At 43.7% G+C, this 26,127-nt stretch overlaps 3 protein-coding genes across 3 annotated transcripts; 1 reads left to right on the top strand and 2 right to left on the bottom strand.

Annotated features, from left to right (window-relative positions):
* Positions 1-911: 911 nt before the first annotated feature.
* LOC101779985 (DNA-directed RNA polymerase I subunit 2) lies at positions 912-14,624 on the bottom strand. The gene is made up of 27 exons (XM_012843102.3): positions 14,273-14,624; positions 13,577-13,650; positions 13,306-13,428; positions 12,139-12,215; positions 11,390-11,453; positions 11,214-11,284; positions 9,991-10,068; positions 9,864-9,909; positions 9,154-9,334; positions 9,015-9,067; positions 8,861-8,934; positions 8,665-8,782; positions 7,911-7,995; positions 6,633-6,745; positions 6,244-6,371; positions 6,094-6,173; positions 5,618-5,859; positions 5,351-5,515; positions 5,107-5,271; positions 4,929-5,003; positions 4,018-4,121; positions 3,866-3,941; positions 3,354-3,476; positions 3,123-3,266; positions 2,674-2,886; positions 1,644-1,894; positions 912-1,298 (listed from the first exon to the last, which is right to left on the bottom strand). The coding sequence occupies exons 1-26, from the start codon at positions 14,448-14,450 to the stop codon at positions 1,670-1,672; spliced, it is 3,075 nt and encodes a 1,024-aa protein (XP_012698556.2). The 5' UTR covers positions 14,451-14,624; the 3' UTR covers positions 912-1,298; positions 1,644-1,669.
* A 3,078-nt stretch (positions 14,625-17,702) lies between these two features.
* Positions 17,703-20,816, top strand: LOC101779586. Its single transcript, XM_004982678.2, has 3 exons — positions 17,703-17,930; positions 18,022-18,227; positions 20,317-20,816. The coding sequence occupies exons 1-3, from the start codon at positions 17,838-17,840 to the stop codon at positions 20,564-20,566; spliced, it is 549 nt and encodes a 182-aa protein (XP_004982735.1). The 5' UTR covers positions 17,703-17,837; the 3' UTR covers positions 20,567-20,816.
* Positions 20,817-21,243: 427 nt separating this feature from the next.
* On the bottom strand, positions 21,244-22,658 carry LOC101778919 (dof zinc finger protein 4). The gene is made up of 2 exons (XM_004982676.2): positions 22,231-22,658; positions 21,244-22,144 (listed from the first exon to the last, which is right to left on the bottom strand). Exons 1-2 carry the CDS (start codon positions 22,330-22,332, stop codon positions 21,488-21,490), a joined length of 759 nt encoding a protein of 252 aa, XP_004982733.1. The 5' UTR covers positions 22,333-22,658; the 3' UTR covers positions 21,244-21,487.
* Positions 22,659-26,127: the final 3,469 nt, after the last annotated feature.

Genomic DNA, 26,127 nt, shown 5'->3' with positions numbered 1-26,127 from the left:
CGAGCCAAAACGAGCCGAGCCTTAACGAGCCGAGCTGGCTCATCAGCCACCCCTATATATGACCATTTAAACTGGCTCATCAGCCACCCCTATATGTATGACCACAACAGCACAACCGGAACAGAGTACGCATTTTCCCTCTTTAAAAAACAGAAAATTTTGCAATGCACATGCACCTCGTTGTGACTAATAATTCCCAGTAGGCGTAGAAGTTACAGGATTCTTGGCTAGGGCCGGAGGTTATTCTGTTCTGTTGCTCAGCCGGAGCTCCAGCTTTTATGCTAATTGTGCTAATGACCTTTACTGTAATCTTGCTATCCTGAAACTCAGAACATTTGTAACCCTTTTAGATGCACAGTTAGACAACAAATTACAGCAATGGCAGTAGCAAATTCACGTGGAATGAATGCCGCAGCTATGTTGTACAGCATCAAGGGCTCAAGGCCATCCAAAATTCATCACATCATATTTGCATTCCCCACTTAGCTGCATATCCGAGGTACTTGGAGAAATCTGGTTTTGGGTGAGATCGAGCCGCTGGCTCGCTGCCAGCCGCATCAAGGGCCCTCTGCTCAAGATAACCATCCAGTCATATCACGAAATGCAAAAGAGCGACCACGCAAAGTTATAGCTCGGATTGACATTGATGATTTGTTACATGTTACAACGACATACCACGCCCACGTACGCATGAAACAATGCAACAGCGAACCAACGTCTCAACTGACCCATCAAAGATACAGTTCCCTCATCGAACAAACCTTTGCAGTGTCCAGCTCCGGCAGGACATTGCGATTGAAACAGGCTACGTTTAAGCTTTCTCCTGCCAGGTGCCTCCGAGCTCTGGTGAATGCAGAACTTCATGATCCTTGGCTCGGAGGCAATTCTGATTTGTTGCTCAGCCGGAGCTCCAGCTTTATGTTCATGGCAGCCAGCTCGGCAGCCAGGTACCTGAACACATATGGCATCGCCACGGTCTCCATCCCCTTGCTTGTTTTGCAGGCCTGGCATGCGAAGTTCTTCTGAGGTCTGACCGTAGGCAGCCCAAGCATCTCACGCTTGGCTTTCTTCTGGGTATCGGACTTGATCACCGTAGCGGTCAGTAAGCTCCCGCAGAAGGAGCACACGTCCGCGATGTGGTAGTCCGAGCAGGAGTGAAGCCTATCGTGCAAGAGGTAGGAAGACCCGTGGGCGAGGAGCGCATCACGCTCCATCTCACCAAACCGGATCCCTCCACCATGCTTCCTTCCTCCAATTGGTTGTCTTGTTATCTGGTCTATACGACCAGTAGTGCGGACCTGCATAGATAGGTTACATCAGTATTCAGTGATAATCCAAAATTCCAAACAGTAATGCTGGTACAAAGAAAGTGAAATTTAGATTCCTGGTTCACTTGTCAGGAACAATTAAAGGGCTTCCTTTTCATGGTCAATCAAATAAATACATTGTGGCAAACTATCCCAGGTTCTCCAATCCAGAACCAAAGAAAACAGAGAGAAACCCTAGCTACCTACTTTGCAGAAAACTTGTGCCTCACTTTTTTTCTTTAAAAAAATAAAAATTTAAGTGAACGGATATTGGATACATGAAAATATTGATACCAGGCCCATATGTCAAATGTAGAACAAACAACAATTGCTCACCTGGAATTTATCTGAGACCATATGCCTTAGACGCTGGTAGTAAACAGGTCCAATGAAAATCTCACAGTCCATCTCAGTGCCAAAAAATCCACTATAAAGAGTCTCTGTTCCATGATAATTAAACCCATAAGATGCGAGCATGGGACCCAGTTCATCCACAATCGAATCAGGTTACGGGGATCCTTGCCCTCCTTTTTGACTGAGCTTGCAAAAGGCGTTGCATCCATGAACTTTCCATGCAAACTTCCAGCTGAAAGGACAAATTCAAGATATATTTAGGCAGAACGGCACTGCTATAATAGACATACTCCTCCCCTTTCTTTACAAGGCGTATTTCGTTTCGTTAAGGTAAGGCTTGACCTTAGCAGCCAAGAACGTGGAACATGGTCACGTTTCTCATTCCAGGAACATCGTTCCGGAACGGGAACAATTTAGTGTAAAAACCTTTCATAAGTGCCGTACCACGTTCATTTGAATCACAAGTATTATTTGAATACAAATAAATATTTAAGCACAGGGTTTTTTGAATAATAACATCAATTTCGTGTCACAAAAATTATGTACTAATACAGTAATTGTTGGTCAAAGACTTGCCAAACAAAATGAAATAAGCCTTTTCATTTCAAAGGGGGGTATATAGGAATAATTTGTATACAGGCATAAAACTTTTAGAAGGGCAAAACCTGTCTAGAAAGTATGTCAACAACCTCCAAAGGTGACTAGGGACAATTTTCGAAGTGAATAAAAGAAAACCATGCACCAATACAAACAATACCATTTCTACTTTTGTGCGGTTTAGCTTTTCAGGAGCACATAAGCATTACTAAAATAGTTTTTTATTCGAGAAACTATAAGATCAAAGCAAAAGCTACAATCTCACATAGGGGGTAAAACATCAATCAAAAGATGCCAACAGCTGTGTACGATCATTGCTGTAGATATGTCAAATATGCCAACAACTCTTTTGCATGCATGAAGGGAAACATCAACTGTTAACTTGCTAACCTATGAGAGAAGTAAATATTTGTACCTTTGCTGCCATAGACTCTAAGAGCATTGCTATAGTCATTCTTGAAGGAAATGCATGAGGGTTAATGATCAGATCTGGCCTCATGCCAGTATTTGCCGAGAATGGCATGTCAATGTCAGGCCACAACTGAGAGCAAACACCCTTTTGCCCATGTCTGCTGCTGAACTTGTCACCAATTATGGGATTTCTTACACGACGCAGACGAATGTTAGCCTGCAGAAAGATCAACACATGACAAGATGACAAAAACAAATCTCATGATGCTTGAAGTCAGAAATAAGCATTTCTGAAACTCATAGCACAAAATGCTTTTTGAGTCCAATGATACATAAAATGTGAGGATGGTATGTGATTTTCAGAATTTCGAAGATTGGCAACTTCTGTGTGATCATTCTATTACCTTTCAGCCAATTGAAATTCTACTGATAGTTACTTAAGTGTTGGCTTACCTTCTGAAAGTCACCTTTTGAACTTGCCCCATTGACAGCAACATAGTCAATAAACGCTGGCTCCGTGCCTTTTAGTCTGACAGGCCTTATCGCGCCTGTGAGTCTGTTATAGACACTATAGTACTGCTCATTTGGATGTACTGTCTGTCCATGAAAATACATGTAAGAGGAATTCAACAAGTCTTCTTACACAAGGAAATAACTTTAAGTTTAGAATGAACAAATAACTACCTGTCCAAGCCGAGGAAGGCCATCTGAATCAATAGCAGTGCTTGTATCCCTAGATAATACACTCTTTGCAAAGATTTCTGGAACATTTTCTCTGTTTTTTTTTGATAGGTCGATGCATTCAGTCTGCAGAAAATTTTCACAAGGAAAGGGTTAATTTGATGTTTTAAAAATTGAAGGGCCACTGAGAAATGTTTAGTTCCAAATTAGTTGGTTGAATCAAAAATTTCCAAGCTTCCAACTAGAGGATATTTTCAATGTGCATCATAATGTGAGTAACTAAATATACCCCCTCCATCCCATGAAGTGTGCAGGCAGCATCGCGTACATTATGAAAGAAAAGTTGAGAAAATGAAATAACTGCCTACAAATGCTAAGGCAGTACGAGCTAAAGCATGCCTTGGATTGAACCTATAACACCGATACACCATGTGAAAGAAAATCTACTAAACCTAACTGCATGTAGTTAATAAATCAGATCACGAATAATAACAAAATAATGAAATATAACTTGCCTGGTAAATATGTCCACGGAACATTCCACGATCAACAGCTGATTTATTCAATATCATAGCATCCTCCATGTCATAACTATATCACAGGAATGATTTCATCATATGAAGCAAGATTAAAAAAAAATGATCATACTATAAATTGGAAGGCATACCCTGTGTATGCTAGCACTGCAACAATAGCATTTGTTCCTGATGGAAATTCATCCATACAATATTTGCCATATGTAGCTGTCCGAACAATTGGTGTCTGAGGGGTCTGCAGGGCATCAAAGACAGTAGAGAAGGTCAGCAGTGTTTTCCAGCAATTGGTGTACCACATGTTAGTCTGTGTATCACACAACTAAGCAGCAGACAATATGGGTGTGACTGCTACCAAATACATCTGCTTATACCAAAATGGATCAGGAAGACATTGCAAGGGGTGGAGGGTATTTGTCAAATTTATCATATTTCATGCTTAATTTCCCTTATTTAGTTATTATACTCTGATCATGCCACATCTTACAAAGAGGAATTTTACGCCTTCTAGTTGTCCATGTCCAGGTGCAACCAGGGTTTCATAATTCCAGTAAAACATAACCATAAATAAAATCACTGGTCAGATCATGCTGTTAGACCAGTTTGATGAGGTACATCCAAGTTATGGGTTTAACCTGAAGTACTAAAGTCATAAACAAACCGTATGAACTTTGATTGGGTTTTATGTCACATTTCCCAAAAAAAACTATGGCACAATATCAATATGGTAAACTATAAATTGTCCCCACAAAAAAAACAAATGATCTATCAATTCTGAAAAGAGATTGATGAGATATAGCTTCCCCACACATTGCAAAGCATTCTGCCTACACTGGAATTCTAATCAGCCAGTGATTACCCACATCTAGTGATATTTTAAAATTATATGGTAAACCTGGCTACAATACCTAATATAAATGTATATGTTCAAGTGTTTAAAATCATTACTTCCTATGTTATCTGCAAGGAGACAACTTTAAACAACCACACAATGTAGCTCTTCTGGATAATTGTTCAATTCCAATCATACTACAAAAAGACAAACCTGTAGGTGGAATGCTTTTACATCAGTACGGAATTTTAGAGCTTGTCCACAAAAACCCATGGTTTGCTTTGCCATCTGGAAACAGGCATGAGGATTGGTTAGTCCACAAAAGGAAGCACATTACCCATCATCAAGAATAATAAACTGATAACTATAAAAACAAAATCTGACTACCGACCTGGCATTGGTACATGTTCCTAGGACTTTGGTTGTGATCGGACCAAGGTGTCAGATTGGCAACCACACTAAGAATAGCAGTAGGGTGGATTTCTTCATGAGTTGCAGGAAACTTTTCTTTTCTCCCACCATCCCCACCATCAGGACACCGTATCTCCATAAATGCCTAATTTAGAATACAAAATGAAGTTTTGGGTTATTGGTTAGAAGTAATATAAGAAATACAGAAATTGGTCAAAACGAACCTGTTCAAATGGTCCAATAAGCTCAATACTTTGCTTTCCATCAGGTAGACCAAAAAGACTTTTGACAGGTCGAACAAATCTAGCTGGATTTGTAAAAAGGTAAAGGCCAGGATAAGCTCCACCAAGACTAAGAGGAACGTAACCAACTTCCAGATCTTCAGGAATCTGATAAAAAAAATTAAACATGTCCCTGAGCTAGAACACGATGGTAAAAGTTTCAAAATACGAGTCCAATCAAATAAAACCATAATAACATAGTGTACAGACCCCTGAGTGTGCCAGAAGTTTCAACATCCGAAGATAATTAACTGCTTCCTCAATCCTAGCAGAAGCAATAGTACCAAGAATGCATCCATCCAAATGGACATGTAGTACTTCTGGGGGACCAGTTCGCTCAATCTTCGGCAACACAGGGTTCATTCCAACACGAACCAACTCAAAAGAAAGTGACTTCTTTATTTTCCCAAAATCTTTAACCACACCTTCTGAGTTGTAGACCGATGAAATACCTGACACGCCAAATATAAACTGGAACTAAGAAAATGATAACAATGAATTTTAGGTGCAGTGTCCCCAAAAAAGACAAGGACACAAGTATAGAAACATTTACACAGAAAATGCAGATGTAATATGCTGTGAAAGATGAAAGAGAAACAAGAAATCCAGGATATAAAGGAGGTGGTGTTTAGGGGGTGCTGTGCAGATTTGAATTCAAGAGAAATGACAAGATGAGAATATCTTACGGCATGTGGAAGTCATATGGTTCAACAAACCACAAGGCTCTCCATCAGGTGTATGAACTGGACACAGGAAACCCCAGGATCTACATGGGCATTTTCAGTAAGATGGATGCAAGGAAACAACAGCAGAATGGCATCAAGAGGATAACATACTCTGGAAGTAACTTTCTAACAGATGTTGTGCGCATTTTAGCAAAAGCAGAACCCCTATGAACAGAACGGAAATGTGAGATATAGCGATGAAAGTTGAGCCGTTCAGCATGAATGGTCATTCCATCTCTCTGCAAATTCAACAACAAAAGCCATTATTAGTTCCAAATATTCTGCGAAAAAATATAAACACTAGCAAAATCAGATGCATAACATATTGTTAACATTCAGCTTTACAAAAAAAAAACAAGTAGTATACTTTGTAACCCATGTCGGGTTTCTCTTAATCAAACGAAAAAGAAGCGATGTCATCAATAAAATTCAAGGAAAATGATGCCTTAAAAGTAAGCAGTATTACTTATATGAATAAAGTAGGCCTTGTAAGAGAGTACCTGTGGAAGATCCAATCCTGATTGTGAATTCACTTTCCCGATCTTTATCATACTCTCAATAGCTCTACCAACAAATGTTGTATGTTTAGTAAGAAATTTTCTTACCTCCAGTGCTGCACAAAAGAATTCACAACATCAAGAAGAAATAGAGAAGAAGACCACTGATCATGTGAGCAGATAAACTGGAAAAGTAAACAATCTAATTGAACCACAGTATACCAAATTTAATCGGTAGTCAAAATACTAATTGAACCACAGTACACCAAATTTAATTGGTCGACAATATTTTGACCAGCTCGAAAGCAATCATGTTACTTTATTATTCAGTGTTCAATTAGCTCGGTTTATGGCATTATCCAACTGAACAGAATAACCACAATATACAGAAAAATGCCATGCTCACACCTCTCAGTCCCCAGGTTCAAATACAACATGTATCACCATTTCAACCCACATGATAGAAATATATCTTATGCAGGAGGGTCTCAGCCTCTCAGGTGACAACATTCTCAAGACTGCTGGATTGTCTAGCTGTGATTTAAACCACAGTCCATGGCTCACAAAAAGAGGAATCAAGTTGAGACCTTAAAAAAAAACGTACCGATATGCTCTCATATCAACATCTCAAATCCCCAACCTTCAAAAACAAGATTTTCAACGCTGTTCAAAGCAGATGTCACTTAATTCCTTCTAGCTAATAAAGAACTACCGCAGTATTTGCACTCATTCACAGTGGATTCTTCTTATCCCTTTTCATTGAATGAACCAGGTTAGAAAAAAGAACAAATTCTCTTATATGTGAAAATATCACAATCATATTTCAACAGCAGGGGTAAAGAATAAAGATAGTATTCAATTCTTGTATTACCAATGGTTATGGGAGATAAGGACCATTTTTATATCCTCTCAAAACATTGTATTGCACTCTCCTTTTTACGAGAATCCAAAGCCAAACATAGACCCTTACTATTTGTATTCATCATCCCCCCAGTCATATCACCACATCCACAAATGATGTTATAGCAAATTAGTGGGGATACAGCTGCAAATGCAATTATCTGTAGCTGTCTATGCACGGCCAAAGTTTGATGTTGTTGCTATTTCTGCTGCTGCTGCTGCTGCTGCTGCTATTACTATCATCATCATCATCATCATTCTTATGCAGAGAATCACTGTTCTATTTATTTTTCAGTGAATTCAACTGTTTTGCCTTGAGGAACACAATACCAGAGTGCATAAGCTAAAATTTTTGGCCTAAAAACAGTAAGAGTAGCATACCATTGTTGAGATCAAAACTTTTGTTCTTTGTAGCCTCTTCAATGATTAAACGTTTAGACTTTCTTAGCCAATCCTGAAGTCTATCCTGCAGATATCACAAAACAAAATCGAATAATGAAAAAAAATCAATATTGAGGTTAAGAAATCATGTTTTGCACTAATCTTCGGTCAAGTATCAAAAACAAAGAAACAGCACCAAGTATGAAATAAATATGGGGAAAAAGTTTGATAGCATGGCAAAAGTGCCACTTTAGTATAACAGTATAACATCATTACAGCATTAACGTAGACGTTCTCCAATCTTCATTTCCAACCACATTAACCACCCCTTTCTTACCTAAGTTATCTTATCCTAAATCTTGGATGATGTGAAAAGAGGATAAAATATAATGTAGACAGCAAGATGTACATGAATGATATCAGTTCAGCAGCTAAAGATGGCGGGGTTTGTGGAAAAGGTGCACAAAGTGGCTGATTTTGGGCCATTCTTAGCACCTAAAACTCACAAGGAAGGGGCTGCAATCGCTCCAGGAAGTTTTAGAATGAATATCTTGCATCCCACATTCACAAACATCAACTAATCACTGGTTCTTGGAAATGTGGAAAAGAAGATAGAGGAGAGAAAGAAAAATAATATGGCCATTCCAAAAGCTGGATTGTTTTACAGTGCAATAAACTTTTACATGGGCAATTTTTACAATGCTTCGAGGTTATTTAAAAAAATCACATGCAAAGCACCAGAAAGTTCAGTTACCTTCAGAAAAATTGTGATTAAGTGCCCAGGCAAGAGAGCCTCCTGGAATTGTAGTGCGTCAGCATTGTCAGGCGAAGCAGTTTGGTCTACGAGAGCATAAAGTTTCTGCAGCATAAATCTAAAGCAGGAAATGTGATAAAAGAGGTTAAGAAGATAAAACTTTCACACAAAAAAAGGTACTAAAATTTAAACTCACATCAATAGATTAAATTTATCGTGGTTGTTTTCCAGGTGCACAAAGATATAGTCCTTCAGAACCGCTTTAGCAACCTAAACAATGCAGAATGGCGAAAGTGAAGCCATGATCCATCAGCATATGCCAATAAAAACACTACAAAATTACACATTACCGTTTCATAGTCATAATGTTCAAATCCTTCCATCACAGATCGGAAGTACTTTCCTGCATTTGGAAGATCATCAATGTCAAAACATACAAGGGATTCAAGGGATTTTTAAACACGGAAAAATTTTAAACTTTTAAAGTACCAATATGCACCAAGCATTGCATGCGAGTCAAAAGGGACAGGTCTCTGACTTCGTCAAGAATTATTTGTGCCCTTTCACCAATTAGTTGAGTACTAACAACTCCCTTTCCTCTTCCATATTTATCACTGTAGCAGCATGTCAAGCTTGTAAAGATTTCCCGGTCACTTGTATCAATAAGGGCCTGTCATTGAAAATTCATAATCAAGTCAGTGCAATGCTGAAGCAACATTAACAATACAATCTAGACTAAAATATTATAAAGATAGGAGCATGATGAGCAAAAAATGTGACAAGTCAAACACTACACCGCAAAGTGCATGATACCTATTTCAATGGAAAGATTGTAAGCCTTCCAGAAGATGGGAACAGAGATAGAAATACACTAACTTACTTTCTATGAAACAAGCAGATTGATAACCTTAGGGCAAAGAACAAAATAAGTCTGTGGATTAATGATTTTGTACAACACAATTCAACTTCAACAGCTCAAAATGGCATGCATCAACAGAGGACTCAAGGTCTCTTTATAGGCAGTTGCTACATTATATAATGCATGCTGAGGGTACGACACTAACAGGGTGCTTCTGATGAAAAGGCCGGCCATGCTAAATAGCATTGATCCATACAGAACATGTAATAGCACCACAGTGTGGATTGTATTGCTGGTTAGAAATGCTAAGCATTCTTAAGGAAACGTCGATAGATTATACCTTGAGGACAATACCAACAGGAAGCAGAAACTCTCTACCCCCCAACCTATTCAACAAAATTCAAGAGGTTAAATTGAGGGAAAAGAGTTATATATTTTTACTCACTGTTTACCAGCACAGAACTTACCAAAACCCAAGCCTTGCGCTTCCATTTTGGAGGTAATACAACTTTATTGTCACACTGGACTGGTCACTATGGACACATCTGTTAAAAAACAGCAAGGAATAGTAAGGCAACGCACACAATTGCGACTCTGATGTTATAGTTATACCTAGTAGACAACACGCACAATAGAACCTCTGGTGTCATCTAATAGACGGTCTAATGCATTGACATGTAATCTTGAGATGACTTAACAAACAACACGTAAAATGGGTTGTTTGTCTCGTAGTAACTCTATTTCCTTAATTTGTGCACCGAAAAAGAAGGAATACTATGAGTTGCTTGACAACAACTCATGAAATGGTGGATTAGTAGTCTCATAGTCCTCAAATTTAGCTTATGAGGCAGTTGTTTCGCGAAACAAAAACCGCTTTATCTCTCCTCCATGTCAGCAAAATCCTATGTGGCGCTGCATGAGATGACCTATGAGACTGATGAGGTGTAGCAACTTACTTGCCCTGATGTTTTACCAAGGTTCTTAGCATTCAACAAGGCTGGGTGTAGAATATTTTTTAACTTTCAAGAGACTGATGAAAAAGTTTAGTTTCAGGTCAAAGGTCCACACTAAGATTGACAAAAAGTTTAGTTTCAGGTCAAAGGTCTGCACTAAGAGATCAGGAAAAGCTATGAAAGAAAATATAAAGGAAAAGGGCAATGAATTTCAGTCACTAAATTTGAGATATTGTCCAACAGTCTCCTCTTGTGCGTTAGCGTTAATAGCATTTGTTTATGATCCATGCTCAAAAAAAACTAGGTGATACAAGGATCTGGCAGTACAATTATTCAGATATTGTCACTGTGAAAAGTACTATTTCATTTTACCAAGTTAGATGTCAGTATCTTGTGATATTGCAATGGACCACACCTTATCTTTTGCAACTACAAATAGTTTGTCCACTGGCTCTGTCTTAACTAAAATATATTTCAAAGTTAGCAGAAAATTTGTACTGGGTAATTCTAGTTTTTTAGATACACATTCAGTATCCAGTAAACTTAAAGGCTTGGCAAAGATAATCAAATTGGATGGTAAGTGAAAGTAGGGATTATGTGGAAACATGAATATAACTGGAGTCAAAATAGAGGAAGGGTCATTGCAGCCGAATATTGCTGGAATGACAAAATAAGCTACATCCAAGAGTTAGACCATAATTTATCCGAGCATCATGCCTCATTTATTAGTGTACTACCTTATGACAACTGCTTTGTCAGTGTATCCAGCACCACGTTTAACAAAAGAACCACGCACCAACCCCATAGGCTGAAAAATCAAAATAAAAAAGAACTTATTATCAGAATGATGCAATCTAGTTTAAAACGCTGACCTTTCAACATAAGGCACCAAGCAAAGCTGAATTTATCTTACATAGTTACGCTTTTGTAATATAAGAATACGTATAAGTCTCTCCATCCCGCCGCATATGAAGTACCTAAACAGAATGTCAAAAGTGTATCAGAATTATTTCACTAACATAGGGACAAGTTCATCACAAAGCTAGATTTTGAGCAGACAGGAGGACAGGGTACAACTAGTCCGTATTTCAATCAAACTCGATAATTTCATTTGGCAATACAGTATGCTCAAAGAGAAAAGGCACACATTTGTGCAGTAAATCCATGGGGCACAACAAACAAATGCTTCAAAAACTATATTTTTCTCACTCAATGTGTAATCCATATCAAATATGGCATAGTTTCAGTTCAGTGTATTACCTTTGAAAGAACAGAAAAATAGACAAGAACAAGGACAAGATCAATATCATTTACTTTGAACGGTCGAAACGATGAATATATATCTTAACTATACAAAGTAGTCTTTTTTCCAGAGGCCATGATGCTAAAAAGTGCAGCTCAATGCACCCAACCTGACCATAAACTCCCGCATCCACTTGTGCAAGAGAACAAGAAGAAAAAGGAAGCATGATGCTAACAAGAATCACAAAAGCAAGATAGCATCTCAAGAGCAAGTTTAGCAGTCAAAGATAATGGCAAGTTACAGATTCGATGCTCTATATCCCATAAACAATACTAAATCAATATTACAGTTACTTTAAGAAATGACAGCAAAATGGACACACTGATATGGTCAAGTGAATGCAAATGAAACATACTCACCCGCCCATTTCGGTAGCCTCTTCACCATGGAAAACTAATTTGTGTGGATCAGCATCTCTCAGATGACACAGTTTTGACTGGAATTGCAAGAGCATAAAGTCAGGGAGAATATTTGGCTGTCATATAATCTGTGAACCATTACTAAATATGGCCTAAAGAGGAGTGAAAAGAGAATTTTGAGTTCAATGTGGCTTCCAATGGAACGAGGAAACCATCTTAAAGAAACAAGAAACAATAACAGTTCCCTACCCCCAACGCCAACTCAAGAAAGAAACTTTACTTCTCATCACCCCTTAAAATTAGTAGCCTTTTGGTTGTTACTTCCTTGCTTTTCATTCAATATTTTCTGTGGGAAAAATAATGATATATGCAACAGCCTTTCATGAGAATTCTAACTGAAGCTAAGTACATACAAACACTATGTATAATTGCCTTAATTGATTCGGCATCTCATAGAAGCTCCACACCAGAAACAATGTGTAATGTTATCTTATTTTCAAACAAGGAGAATGAAGAACCTTGTTGTGGCATGCTAATACAGCGAAAATAGTTCACAATTCACAACCAAGAAGGTAACTGAAAGAAAGTGATTGTTGTTTATGTGAAATGTTGCCAAGAACTATGCCTTCTGAATACTTTACATTTTGGCATTACAGAAGCGCATGTATCTATAGTATCTAAGGCTCATGCCACCTTAACCCCACCCCCCACCCCCACCTCAAAAAAAAAAGGCATCTCGATCATCAAGCTAAAGTAAAATGTAGAAGGCAAGCTCCTACGATTACGAGCAGACCTGAAGTTTGGTATGTGTCCAACCCATATGTGATTTTGATATCTCTATAAATAATGTGTGAAAATGATATGCAAAGGATTGTCTTGGAAAGTACCATAATGTTATAATTTTACTAGGCTCTATAATAATAAACAGAAATAAGCGATCAAAGACAAAGTTTGGAAACAGCACAAATGATCAAAACAGTACCCTTTTGTGGCTAGAGGATTTAATCACTAAGATGGCACAAAACACCAACCAAAGCACTAAAATCAACTCGCTTATTAGCCTCTACACCTAAAAACTCCATAATCCAAAAGCATAGAAACTTTATTCATCACAAAATTATTCTAAGGGAAGTGGCATTTCACGAGCAGAAAAGAAAGAGTAACAACCATCAACATAATAGGCAGATGGCCAAAATTGAAGGTATGCCTGATTTGTGCGCCATCTTCATTACACTGGAGGCAGACATCCACTTTAAATTCCCCATGATATGTAGTTCTTGCTTGCCTGCACTGCTCCATCCGAGAGAAAATGGGAAAAGATCAGACTAGCAAACACCTAAGGTACCAAAAGGGTATGTTACTAGTAAAACAGAAAAAAAAACTTATATTCCCAATCTCTAAGATAAGAATATGTTAATTCCAGAAGAAATAGACAAACCTCCTGGGGGTAGAGGGGTACACCCAACCGACCATCCCTCATTGGCGGTAGCACTTGACCCTTCTCCAAGGTTAGTACACACAATAGTTAAGGAGAACAAAAGAAAGAAAATAGAATGAGAAAAAAGAATCATGGACCAAGCTGTTTGATGTAAGGTTCACTGAGATATGTACTCCCTCCGTTCTAAATTACTATTCGTTTTGGCATTTTTAGGTACATAACTTTTGCTATGTATCTAGACATAGTGTATATCTAGGTGCATAGCAAAAGCTATGAATCTAGAAAAGTCAAAACGAATAGTAATTTGGGACGGAGGGAGTAAATATCAACAAGCTTAACATTCTCTGCGAAGTGCAGTTGAGTGTCATCCGGTTTCAGTGCAATTCAGTATCCTCGCCCAGAAAATCAGTCAAACAGAATTCCAGTAAGTGCTTCAGTACCTTTACGCTGAGTCATCGAGACTAAATTTAGCTATGAGAAAAAATCCCAGCCTATCACTCAAAACATGAACCATCTCGCAGTAAATCAGCAATCGCTACTAACTAGGTATAAAATCATAATCGGCAGTTGCGTCCTGCTATAGCTACTAACTAGTCGTAAGCATAGCATCTTATCCAGACGGTGTTAGCTGTCGCATGAGCAAAACAATTCCACGCAAAAATTAAAAAAAAAACGAATTTCAAGCATGGAGGATATTTTTTAGGATGGCGCTGGAGTTGGGGTCCTTGATCTCCATGGGGCGGATGCCGCGGAGCATCTCGTCCAGCCCCACGTCGAGGAAGGAGTCGAACGATTCCACGTGCGGCCGGAACAGCTCCTTTAGCGCCGCGTAGTCGGCTCCCGCCGGCGACGCCGACTTCGCCGCCGTGTCCATGTCCGGAGGGGCCGGGGGCTCCGGGCTACGGCTGCGGTCAGCGGGCGGCGGCGGCGGCGGCGCTTGGTTTCGGCGGGAAGGATAAAACCCTAGAGAGAGGAGGCGGCGGCGGCGGCCGCGGAGGGGTTTAAGGCTGCTGCAGAGAGTAGAGAGAGAGGTAAAGAGCTTGGGTTGCGCGTTTGTTCGAAACTGGTCCACAACTCCTGGACTCCACATCCGGCAGGAGAACCCGGCCCAAGTTGGGGGCTCGGGGCTAGGCCGCTTCCCTCAACACCCAACGGCCGGAAAATTATACGTTTATACTCCCTCCGTGCTAAATTGGAGAGTCAAAGTATCTAAGTTTGACTAAAATTACAGAGAAAAATATAAAGATTTATGACATCAAATAGATATACTATGAAAATATAATTGATAAGGAATCTAATGATACTTAGTTACATCATAAATGTTATTATATTCATATAAATTTGATCAAACTTGAGATACTTTGACTCTCCAAAATTCTTGGCATGTCTTACAATTTGGAATGAAGGGAGTATATTTTTTGCGAGGGAGTATATTAGCTTTTCTGTGGGATTTATAAGCTTGCGAGATGCTCTAATATGCTTCAGTGAACTAAGACACAACGTATGCAAACAATTCAATCGACATGTGATGTAGGCATCACTTATTTTTTTACAAAAGAAGATCTAGGTGACACTTGAGAAATGATATTTTAAAAACGAAAATTGTGGAAGACACGAAGAAAATTAAATTTAGCATACCGTCTTATGTCTTGTTTGGTTTTCTAAAACATGTTATTAAATCTATTCTCAAGGACTTGGATGAAACTAAAAAAAGCATAGGACAGGATAAAGGTCACCTTTTAGATCTTTTTCTAGAGCCAACTTGGGAGGAGTCCTCCACCTAAATATTTTTTAGGGGGATACACCCCGCTAAAGTTTAGCACCAGTCACATCGGATGTTTGATGCTGATTAGAAGTATTAAACATAGGCTAATTACAAAACTAATTGCACATATAGAGTCTAATTCGCGAGATGAATCTATTAAGGGGCTGTTTGGATACGAGGTGCTAAACTTTAACAGTGTCACATCGGATGTTTGGATGCTAATTAGGAGGACTAAACATGAGCTAATTATAAAACTAATTGCAGAACCTTGTGCTAATTCGCGAGACGAATCTATTAAGCCTAATTAATCCATCATTAGCAAATGGTTACTGTAGCACCACATTGTCAAATCATGGACTAATTAGGCTTAATAGATTCGTCTCGCGAATTATACTCCATCTGTGCAATTAGTTTTGTAATTAGCTTATGTTTAGTACTCCTAATTAGCATCCAAACATCCGATGTGACAGGTGTTAAACTTTAACAGGTGTTTCCCAAACACCCCCTAAGCCTAATTAATTCATGATTTGACAGTATGGTACTACAGTAACCATTTGCTAATGATGGATTAATTAGACTTAATAGATTGCAATTAGTTTTATAATTAGCTTAGGTCATTACCCACCGCGTGCACGTCTTGGACAAGCTAAAGTCACTACACACCGTGTGCACGTCTAATCAACGCGTGCCGCGTTCGGCACGAGCAAAAGCGTGGGGGCGCGAAGCACGCGCGCGTGCTAGTTAGGCTAGCAGCTCTGTCGCGTTCGGACACGCATGGGCGTGCTGTCCAGCTGCTCGCCGGCCCGGCAGCGCCCTTATTTACTTCACCCCCAATTCCCAACTTTATCACTATGCAAAAAGAAGATTCTCCATCACATCAAACTTGCGGTGCATGCATGGAGTACTAAATGTAGACAAAATTAAAAACTAATTGCACAGTTTTGTTGTACTTTGCGAGACGAATCTTTTAAGCCTAATTAGTCAATGTTTGGATAATAATTCACAAATACAAACGAAACGTTACAGTGTGCTGTAATTTGGCACCTCCCAACTTTAACAACTAAATAAGGCCTGGATGTAGAAGCTAGACTGCTGGAGGATATGCTAACCAGCGACACTTGGTTGATTAGGCCCACGTTTTGATCAATTAGAGCTCATAGTTAGCTAAGATAGCTAAGACGAAAGCAGTTAGCCGAGAATTAATTAGCTGAAACTATTTGTACCGGCTAAAGCTAAATTTAAGAAGATAGTTATAGCTGATTGGATTCAAACTGGGGCTAAGCATCAAGACTTGGCAATCTAGATTGATTGGACTAACTTTAGGACGCTAGCCGCTATGTCTTTTTAGCAACTGAGGCTAGCCATTGTTGGAGACTGGATTTTAATTAAGATCCTATGATTATAATGGCTGTAAATGTATTGTTTCGATCTTAGTATCCTACGCATGATGTTCTGATCCAAATCGAGATATGTGATTTCTGACGATTTGTTTGCAAGCCAGAGACGAGAGGAGGAAAAGAATCCATCAATTTGGTGATACGAAGTACTGCGTTTCTTCCGTTAGATTTTTCGCTCTCGTCGATTCAGCATAATTTACTTGGTAAAACTCCTATCGTCCATCGATAATGAGTCTATCTAGGATGGGTGATAGATTTCGCCAGTTCTAAAATTACTTTTTTGAAGTTCGTCTAAGACCCCGTTTGGTAGAGCTTCAGCTTCTCATAAAACGGTTTCGGCTTCGGCTTCTTCGGTGGAGTGGCTTTTTTAGTGAAGTTGAAGCCGTTTTGCAAAACGTTTGGTAAAACAGCTTCTCAATGGCAATATATGTAATTTTATGATCACTTAATGCTTGGAGAGAGAGGAGAAGCCGGTGAAGCCACTTTTTTCGGCTTCTCCTCTCTAGTGTAAGCCGTTTTGCGGCTTCTCCCCGACTTTGGTGGTGAAGCCGTTTTGAAATTGGCCCTTTGGTAGGGCTTCATAAAAAACCGGTGAAGAAGCACTTTGAGAAGCCCTACCAAACGGGACCTAAGTATACGTGAAGGATATATAGGCTCGAGGAAAAAAAACCTCTTCATGAATTGAGCTATCTAGACCTGAGTTCTCGATTCAGTATGAATACTTGCATTTTATTTATTTATTTTAGAAAGTCGATGACTTCGTCAATTTTAAAATCCACATGTACAATGTGAGCATGTATACACGTGTATTTATACATGCGCGTTCGAAAAGGGAACTCTAGTTTACTCTCTCAAGGAAAAGGAACTCTTTGCTTAACACGGCGCGGCACCGGCACGCCGAGAAGGCCACGACCAGATCAGACGCGCGTGCACGACTGCACGTCCTCCCTATTTGTCCCGTCTCCGAGTCTCGACTCACCAGTCACCACGAGCCCGAGCCAACTAGCCAAAGCGGTCGCGACAGGACGCGCTTCGCCCATCTGAAATCCCGGGACCAACCAAAAGCCTCTCCCCCTGCCTTCTCCGCTGACGAGACCCCATGGCCGGCTCCACCGCGGTGCTGGCCGCCATCCTGCTCGTCGACCTCGCCGCCTTCGGCCTCGCCATCGGCGCCGTGCAGAGCCACCCCTCGGTACATTCCTCTTTCTCCCATGGCTGCGTTTTTCTTCGCTTTCCTTTTTCTGACGCCGCCGCCGCCGCCGCTCCTCTTCTCCATGTCGCAGGCAAGGCTGGAGACGGACGAGCGGAAGGAGTGGACATACTGCGTGTACCGCCCGGACGCGGCCACGGCGCTGGGCGGCGTCGCGCTCGCGCTGCTGCTCGTGGGCCAGGCGGTGGCCGTGTTCGCCAGCCGGTGCTTCTGCTGCGGAGCCGCGCTGCGGCCCGGCGGCGCCCGGGCCTGCGCGCTCATCCTCTTCCTCTCCTCCTGGTACTACCACTTCTTCCCCGCCGATCCCAATCTCCTCCCCCATCTCCTTTCCTCTCCCCTGCTCGGGGTCGCCACCTTGACTTCCCACGTGAGGCTGACGCGCGGGGCCCGCACCCCGGTTACTCTTCGTTCTATGGTGCTTTCTTGGTTTGTTTAAGCAGCGTCGCGCAAATTTAGCGATTAGCGTGGGAAGCTTAGCTGGCCCTGTTGGGCTACCAAAAAGTCAATAGCTGTGTCTCAACCCACAATGTCACTTCGCAGAACTATTAACTAGTGCTGAGGCTTGCCCGAAATCTGGTTCGATCATGTGATTTGTTCAAGCGGAAACGGTTGTTCCATGTGTGCTTTAGCAGTAATTTGGGATCCAGCACACCTACCGCAGATATTTCTGAATGCACATATGCAGATATGCTCATTTCACATGTAGAGAATTATGAATTTTGTTGAATGTGATTGCTGCAGCTACTAAAATCTAAAAAGAATCTACTCCCAACTGTCCTTTTCTCTTTCGCGATAGCTGCTAAGGTTAATTCATTTTTTTAAAGACCACCAGAGTTTACTGGATTTTGAAGGCGCACCATGTGTTCTTTCATAGTTTCATAACATTTACCGACCACAAAGGTCAACAGATGATTTTTTTGTAGACAAAAGAATGATACTTTTAAGTTGATAACTTAAAGTTGTATAACTCTAGGTAAAATGGTTTATGCTAGCTGCCTGCAGATCTCACAAATGAACATTCGTATTTTACATGTTGCTTTGTGAATTTGCACATGGGGGCATAATTATTGGAATGATAGTGTGGTGTTGGGCTGTTGGTCCTGTGGAATCCAAAGTGTCATGTCAGATCTATTATGAAAGATTTAAATGCTGAAATTGTGTACTAGCATTTTGTACTCTAGCCTTTGTGCATGTGTGACTGGTTATGCTGAACTGGTCAGAACAAAGAGGAGGTCATAGATTATGTCGGTGAGACGGTGACAATCTAAAGGACCATCAAACATGGTTGACAGCTTCTGAGTTTACTGGTATTGAAAAATGATGGGCCTGGTCAATGTCATATTGGTTAAGGACATGCTGGGTCAATGAATCAATGAGTCGGTATTCGCTCAGACAACTGCATGTTTTGATTTGTGGGGTCTAGGATCTCTCTTAGGAGTATTCTGGTCTGACCTAGTAATATAACCATTTTGCTTAGTTTGTTCGATCAAGATGTGGAGTAATAAAAATTCATATCATTTATGCCTACATGAGCTCAAAACTCTGCCTGTGTTGATCTTGGATCAACATTTGTACATTATTCCAGTGTTTGCTTTTCTGTTTTTCCAGTAAGTGAAACAGTTAAGTACTAACGAACCTGCCACCGCCAGGCATGTGGTGTTGTCCGCATGCATGGTGTTCAAGCATACATATCTCAATGTAGATGTCCATGTCCTCAATTTCTGAACATGCAAGGTTGATGCCACCATGCTGGTATGAAAGTTGTTTTAGCTGATCAGTGATGGACTGGGAACCAAGAAAGTCACCGATGGAAGTTCCTAGTGCTGACCTTCTGATATTTTGAAGAACCTCTGACTATTTACAATTTGCCATTTTGTTAAGCTGGCATTTGCGAAAGTGATTTTTCTGGTTGTTTGAAAACTTATGGAATCATTAGAATTAGAATGAGTAAAATTGACTAGTTTTCCGGGAAGCAATACTTTGTGGGTTTTAGGCCATTTTTGTTGTGGACTGAGTTTGCAGCTTCCATTGTATTTTGCTTAACCTGGCCACACAAAACGTGGACTGTATCATTGTAATGCCCTTTGAACTGTCTGGTTTATCCAAAGAAAGGTGGTCTAGCCAAGATTCTGTGTTTCTCTAGTGTTTGAAGCATTGTTTTCATTACATTTCTGACTTTGTCTTGTTTAGATATATTGGTACAAGGATTATTCTACATTATGACAAATTCGGTTTACTGAAGTGCTAGGAACAGAGGGTGTGAAGGAACAGAGAGTGTGAGAGCATGACCTTTTAGTTCCCATACTGTACCACCTAACGCCCATGCAAATGATGCAGGAAACTGAACTTTTTTGCTTACTCTACACAGGGTGACGTTCATCGTCGCTGAGGCGTGCTTGCTGGCTGGGCTGGTGCAGTCCGCGTACCACACCGGCTACCGGAGGGTGTTCTTCGAGAACCCGCCGGACTGCGCTACGGTGCGGAAGGGCACGTTCGTAGCCAGCGCGGCGTTCGCCCTCTTCACCTGCGTGCTCACCTCGGCCTACTACTACTGCTTCTCCAAGGCGCGGGTCAACTTCCACCGCCAGCAAGCCACCATCGGCATGACCCCGTTGTAACTGTCTCTCTGCTACAAATACAATGATTTGCCACAGAAAGAAAAAAGATGAGAAACGCGCTCAGCTGTGTTGTAGTAACAGTTTTGGTAGCAATGATTTGTGCTCTTAGCTTTTGCACATATTGTGTTGGGCTGGTATCTGAGTTGAACCCATTTATATGGATGCTGCTGGAGCTGGACCAGCCTGTCCTTACTGAATGGAGATTTCCTATGCCTGTCATGGCTTCTTTATTTTCCAGTGGTTTTTATTAGCTGTGCTGTGTGCATACGCACATGGAAGCTGTGCATACCTCAATAGATAGTCTTGCTCTTCCATGTGTTACTGCATTGCGATCATTCCAATTGCGCCAACGGATTAGCAACTAGGCAGATCGTTATTCAGCAAGCAGGCGGTCGCGCGAGAGCAATAACCAGCCCGGGACTGAAAAATGGAGATGCTTGGTGTCCGGTACAGACCACTCGGTGTGCATTGCTTCAAAGAGATCGCGAAAATGGGGACAAGTTACCACAGCGTGAAAAGCTGTTTCAGCTTCCAAACCACATATTGCACATGTAACTAGTCTTCAATTTGTGTCTTGCCTTCTTGTTTTCATTTGTCGGTAATAAGGCATTTTCTGCAAGACGGCATGCAAAAATTCTAACCTTTGGAGCCACATCAGCTTTCAAAATGCGTTGCCATAGTCTTAAACGATTTTGAAATTTACTGTCAGTAGGATGATTAATTTGACCATAGCAGTATCATTAGGAAGCACACGGTTTCAGCTAAGAACACGTAATACGTGCGCAAAAACTAGCACAACAAGCTGATCGTATACTAGTACGTACGTTTGCAGTACACGCATACATATATACGTACAGGTAGGCACGAACATATACTCGCCGATACAAGCACTAATACTGTCTACCAGTCTAGTACACGTGCTTAGCAAGGCCCGTCCAGACCGGGCATGTCATCTGGCTGCCATCCGGCCCAGTACTGCAAGGCGCCGCAGTTGGCCTCCGCCGCCGCCGCCGCCGCTCCTCCGAGTGCGCTGACATCGCCAGCCCCCTGCGGCGGCGCCGTGGCAGCGGCCATTTGCTGCCACGCGCTCAGGTCGATGGCGTAGCCGCCCCCGGCTGGCGCGGTCGGCTGGAACTGCATCAGCTGCCGCAGGAGGTCCGGGAATGTGTCGGCTCCGACGGCGACGCTCCCGCCCTGCGTCGCGGCCGCGGCCGCGGCCGAGGTCGAGGCCGAGGCCGACGCTTTGGCAGCGGCGGCGCCGGCCTTGCTGCCGCCGCGCCTGTTCTTGCGTCCGCCGCCGACGGGCACGTCGCGGAGCGTGCCGCCCTCGGTCCAGTGGCGGCGGCACGCCTTGCAGAGGTACCGCGGTTGCGTGCGGCTGTAGTTGTTGTAGTAGCAGAACTTGGTGTTGGCGGACTGGCAGCGCGGGCACTGCCGCGGCGGCGGGCGCGGCAGCGGCGGGTGGCCCGGGTTCCTGGCTCCAGGCCTCGGCGGCGCCACCGCCGCGGCACTCGTCGCGTCTACGACGACGCCACCTGTCGGCACGCCGGCGAGGCCGTCGACACTGTACCCCTGCCCCTGACAAGAACAAGAACACACCGCGAGTCACTCCCGTGCACCGTTGCACGAACGTACCGAGGTCAGGAGCGTGCTACGATGCGTACCATGACGAGGGGAGGCGGCGGCGGCCTACTAGCTGCAGGGATCAGGTAAGAGAGGGGCGACGAAGCGGAAGAGGAAGCAGAGGCCAGAAAGGAGGACGGCATGGTTGGCCGGGCGCCGCGGCGACGGCCAGGGCAGCTTGTTGTTGCCGGCGGCGGAGTGGGCGGCGTCGTCGAGCGGGGCGCGCTTGCTGCGGTGGGAGTGCCACTGTGACGCTCCACGCATGTCGGTGCTGGGCCGGTCAGCAGCCACCGCACACGGCTCCTCCTCCAGCTCCCTCCCTTCTCCTCCTCACTCTCGCCACAAATTCACAGCTGCAGCTTGACAATCTCTCTCAAGTGTGGAGTGTGACTATGCTGTGTCACTTCGAGCTAGAACGGATTATGAAGCACGCACGGTTCAGGACTTCAGGTGAAGGCTACAAGCCATGGAGGCGTCTGAGTGCTCGCGCTGGTGGTGCTTATATAGGCGGTCGAGCGCGCGAACGAAGGTTCCTTCTTGTGTTTGGTGATAACACAGGCTTGCTTAGTTGCTTGCTTGCTTAAGGGTTAAGGCCATAGTGGAGCGCGCAGAGACCAGAGCCAGCGCGACTGGAAAAAGCGTGCAGCCGTGCACGAGCCGACGTGGACTGGCTGCTGCTGTTGCTAGCCTGCTACACAGAGGTGCGGCCCGGCTGTCCCCAAGGCCCTAGCTATGGGCACCGAGGCACCGAGACCTTCCACTTTTGGCCAGGACACGTGCCGCGATGACGCCGCGGTTCCGGTCGCTGGGTTTGCACAGCGGCACAGCGAGAGGCGCACACCGCACAGCGAGCCGCCGCCATTGCTTCGACCGCGAGTCTTTCTCGTGCCGTGACCCGTGAAAGGTCACGTTGCCGTGGCCGTGGCTGATGATCTCGGCGGCTCCGTGTCTATTCCACTTGGACGGCTGGCCGTCGAGCCTGTGACGGGGTAGGGCGGTAGGCGGCTCGGCGCCACGAGCTAGCAGCCCAGAGCCCACCAGTTTCCTTGAGGTCGAAGAGGAGAAGAGCGACGGCATGGGGATGCGATAACCAGTGTGCAAACCACACCACGCGGGCGCGTTCATATTCTACTCGGGCGGTGGTGGCCGGCGACGGCGACAGGAACCGGCGAGGGAGGGCCGGTCGGTGCCCCAAAGTGCGCGCTTTTTAGCCACCCTGCTCCTCACGAGTGAGTAGGATGAAAACTACGGCGAGTTTGTCCTTTTGTCGCGAGGCTGGTTTTAGGCTAGCGCTGCTCCTCGTCGTCGTCGCAGGTCGTCCACCTAGTGCCTTAATCGGTGGTCGTTCAGTGGTTAATTACTTTGCTAGATAGACGCGCATGGGGTGCCTTTTTGCATGCTCGCCACAGCATGGAGGTGGAGCCACAGTCCGCTCACCGTCAGAGAAATTCAGCCAGGTTAAGCCAAGTTGAGCAACGGGGTTTGTCGCGACATTATGTAGTCGACACGCAGATCAGGATCGGAAGAGCACGGGGGTTCGGTGAGGTGGAATGATTTGCCTGGCGCGTGCAAAGTTTCTCAGTATTTTGGTTAGTTTCAGGGGATTGCTAAATCACACTTGAGCATTTTTACTCCTTCCCGCACTCGATTTTTGCTGTTCAATGTTCTTGGCCGCGAGAGTTTCTTCCTCAACTCCGGCAGTTTAGGGTTAGGGGTTGGGTTTGGGGTGGGGTTATCTGTCGCTTGCGGGTGTAGAGGGAGCTTCGGGTGGCTCGCTGGCTGGCGGCAGTGGTGGTCGAGATGGCGGCAGAGCGGAGGCGGCGAGATGCCGCCGAAGCTAAGCGGTGGAGGATCCCTGGTTGGGTGGTGGAGGCGGCGGGGGCATCGGGCTTTAATTTTTTAGCGTCAGCGGCGGTGGAGGCAGCGGAGATGTCGCCGGAGCCAGGGCGGCGACGGCGAGATGCGCCTTGCGAGTATGCAGGATAAGGTTTCGCGTGAGGAAGAGACACGACCATCCATTTTTATCCGGTGGTTAAAAGATCGAGTGCTAGGAGGCAAACACTCGAGTATTCCATAGACAGTCCCTAATTTTACACTGAGTAGCATGGTACTGTATGGACATGGGTCGAGGAACTCGCCAAAACTTTGAGAAAGTCTGAAGAACTCTGGAACTCCTCCTCTACTGTACTAGCGGCCCACCTAAGCTTTTTTTTTGGCCCAGTGAATGAATCGAGTCTCAGTTTTTTTTTTTTAATAAAGAGAGTCTCGGTTTGAGAACAGGCTAACCCCAAACTCTTGTCTGGCGCGTTAGTTCCGAGTGATTCGCAGGGAATGGAAGGCCGCTGGAGTCTGATGAAAGCTTCCATTCCATCCCTTACCGCTGACGCTGAGCCGGGAACTGTCCTGAGTAAAACTTGGGTCATGTTTAGTTACCTCTAAATTCCCAACTTTAGCATTATGCAAAAAGAAGATTCCCCATCATATCAAACTTGCGGTACATGCATGGAGTACTAAATGTAGACGAAATTAAAAACTAATTGCACAGTTTTGTTGTACTTTGCGAGACGAATCTTTTGAGTCTAATTAGTCAACGTTTGGACAATAATTCACAAATGCAAACGAAATGCTATAGTTGCGCATTTATGACAAAATCCTAACTTTGACACTCCCAAATTAAGAACTAAACAAGGTCTTGGTTACCTCAGGCGAGAAACGATTCCTGAGGAGTGAGGAGTTCGTTAAAGAAAAAAAAAGAGAACCGGAGCCTGAAATTTCCCATTAATGACGGCCAGCTCGAAATGCTTTGACAGTTTTGACTGGTGCCTAATGGAGAAAATCTACCCCAAAATGATCTCGTGCACGCGCGCAGGAGCCGAACAGCTGATCGATGTGAGAAGCATCGTTGCACAGGATCGTGTGAAATTGAAGCACCAACACACATAAGGTCTATTTGATGCGGCTCCAAATAGCTCCGACTCTTGCTGCTATTTTACTATTCATGCACTGTTCACACGAGTCATTTTTCTCTCTCTTCTCCCTTACTGCCACAGACTAAGGAGGAGTAGGTGGAGCTAGTTTTTTTTCTCCTCCGGCTCTAGCTCCTCTGGCACTACAGTGGTGGAGCCGGAGTCGTGGGAGCTCTACCAAACTGGCCCATAATACATTGTACGGGTATCGGTACAACGGTAGTGCAGTAAGAACATCTCCAGCAGATTGCTCATATCCCACTACCAAAATACTTTCTATCTCCATCTCCAATAGTTACTTTTGCGTTTTTAGTGATCACGATTGTAGCAGACTATAAAAAACCAAATTCCAATATCTCCCCAACACATGGGACCCACACGTTAGAGATTTTTTCTCTCCCCCACCCCTCTCTTATCATCTCGGCTACCGCACCTGCTCCCATCTCTCCTCTCAATCAGCTGCCCTGCCCCCCCGACGGTTGGCGGCGCTCGCCGGCCTCCTGCTTGCTGGCCACACCCTTGCTCGACAGCGGTGCTCGCCCGGCCAGTCCCCCGCCCATCTTGACCCTCTCGACTGCGGAGCTCGCTCGGCCAGCCCCGCACGAGGTGAGGCAGGGGCGTGCCGGCGCGAGGTGAGGCGGGGCGCAACCGGAGGCAGGGGCGTCCGACGCTTGGTTGTTAGCATAGGGGGAGCTGGCGGGGCGCCGTCGAGCCCCGAGCGCAGCCAGGGGCTGGATCGCAGGCGCGGGGTGGAGCCGGGCGCGGCCGCTGTCGCCACGTTGTGGTGGAGCAGCGGTGCACGACCGGGTGAGCAACAACACTGGGCGAGCTTAGGGGGTGTTTGGATAGCAGGTGCTAAATTTTAGCACCTATCACATCGGATGTTTGGACACTAATTAGGAGTATTAAACATAGCCTAATTACAAAACTAGTTGCACAACCCCTAGGCTAAATCGCGAGACGAATCTATTA

This window comes from Setaria italica, chromosome IX, assembly GCF_000263155.2.
Source record: "Setaria italica strain Yugu1 chromosome IX, Setaria_italica_v2.0, whole genome shotgun sequence".
NCBI lineage: Eukaryota > Viridiplantae > Streptophyta > Magnoliopsida > Poales > Poaceae > Setaria > Setaria italica.
The sequence above is the reverse complement of the archived record's forward strand: the minus strand, read 5'-3'. Positions and strand labels throughout refer to the sequence as shown.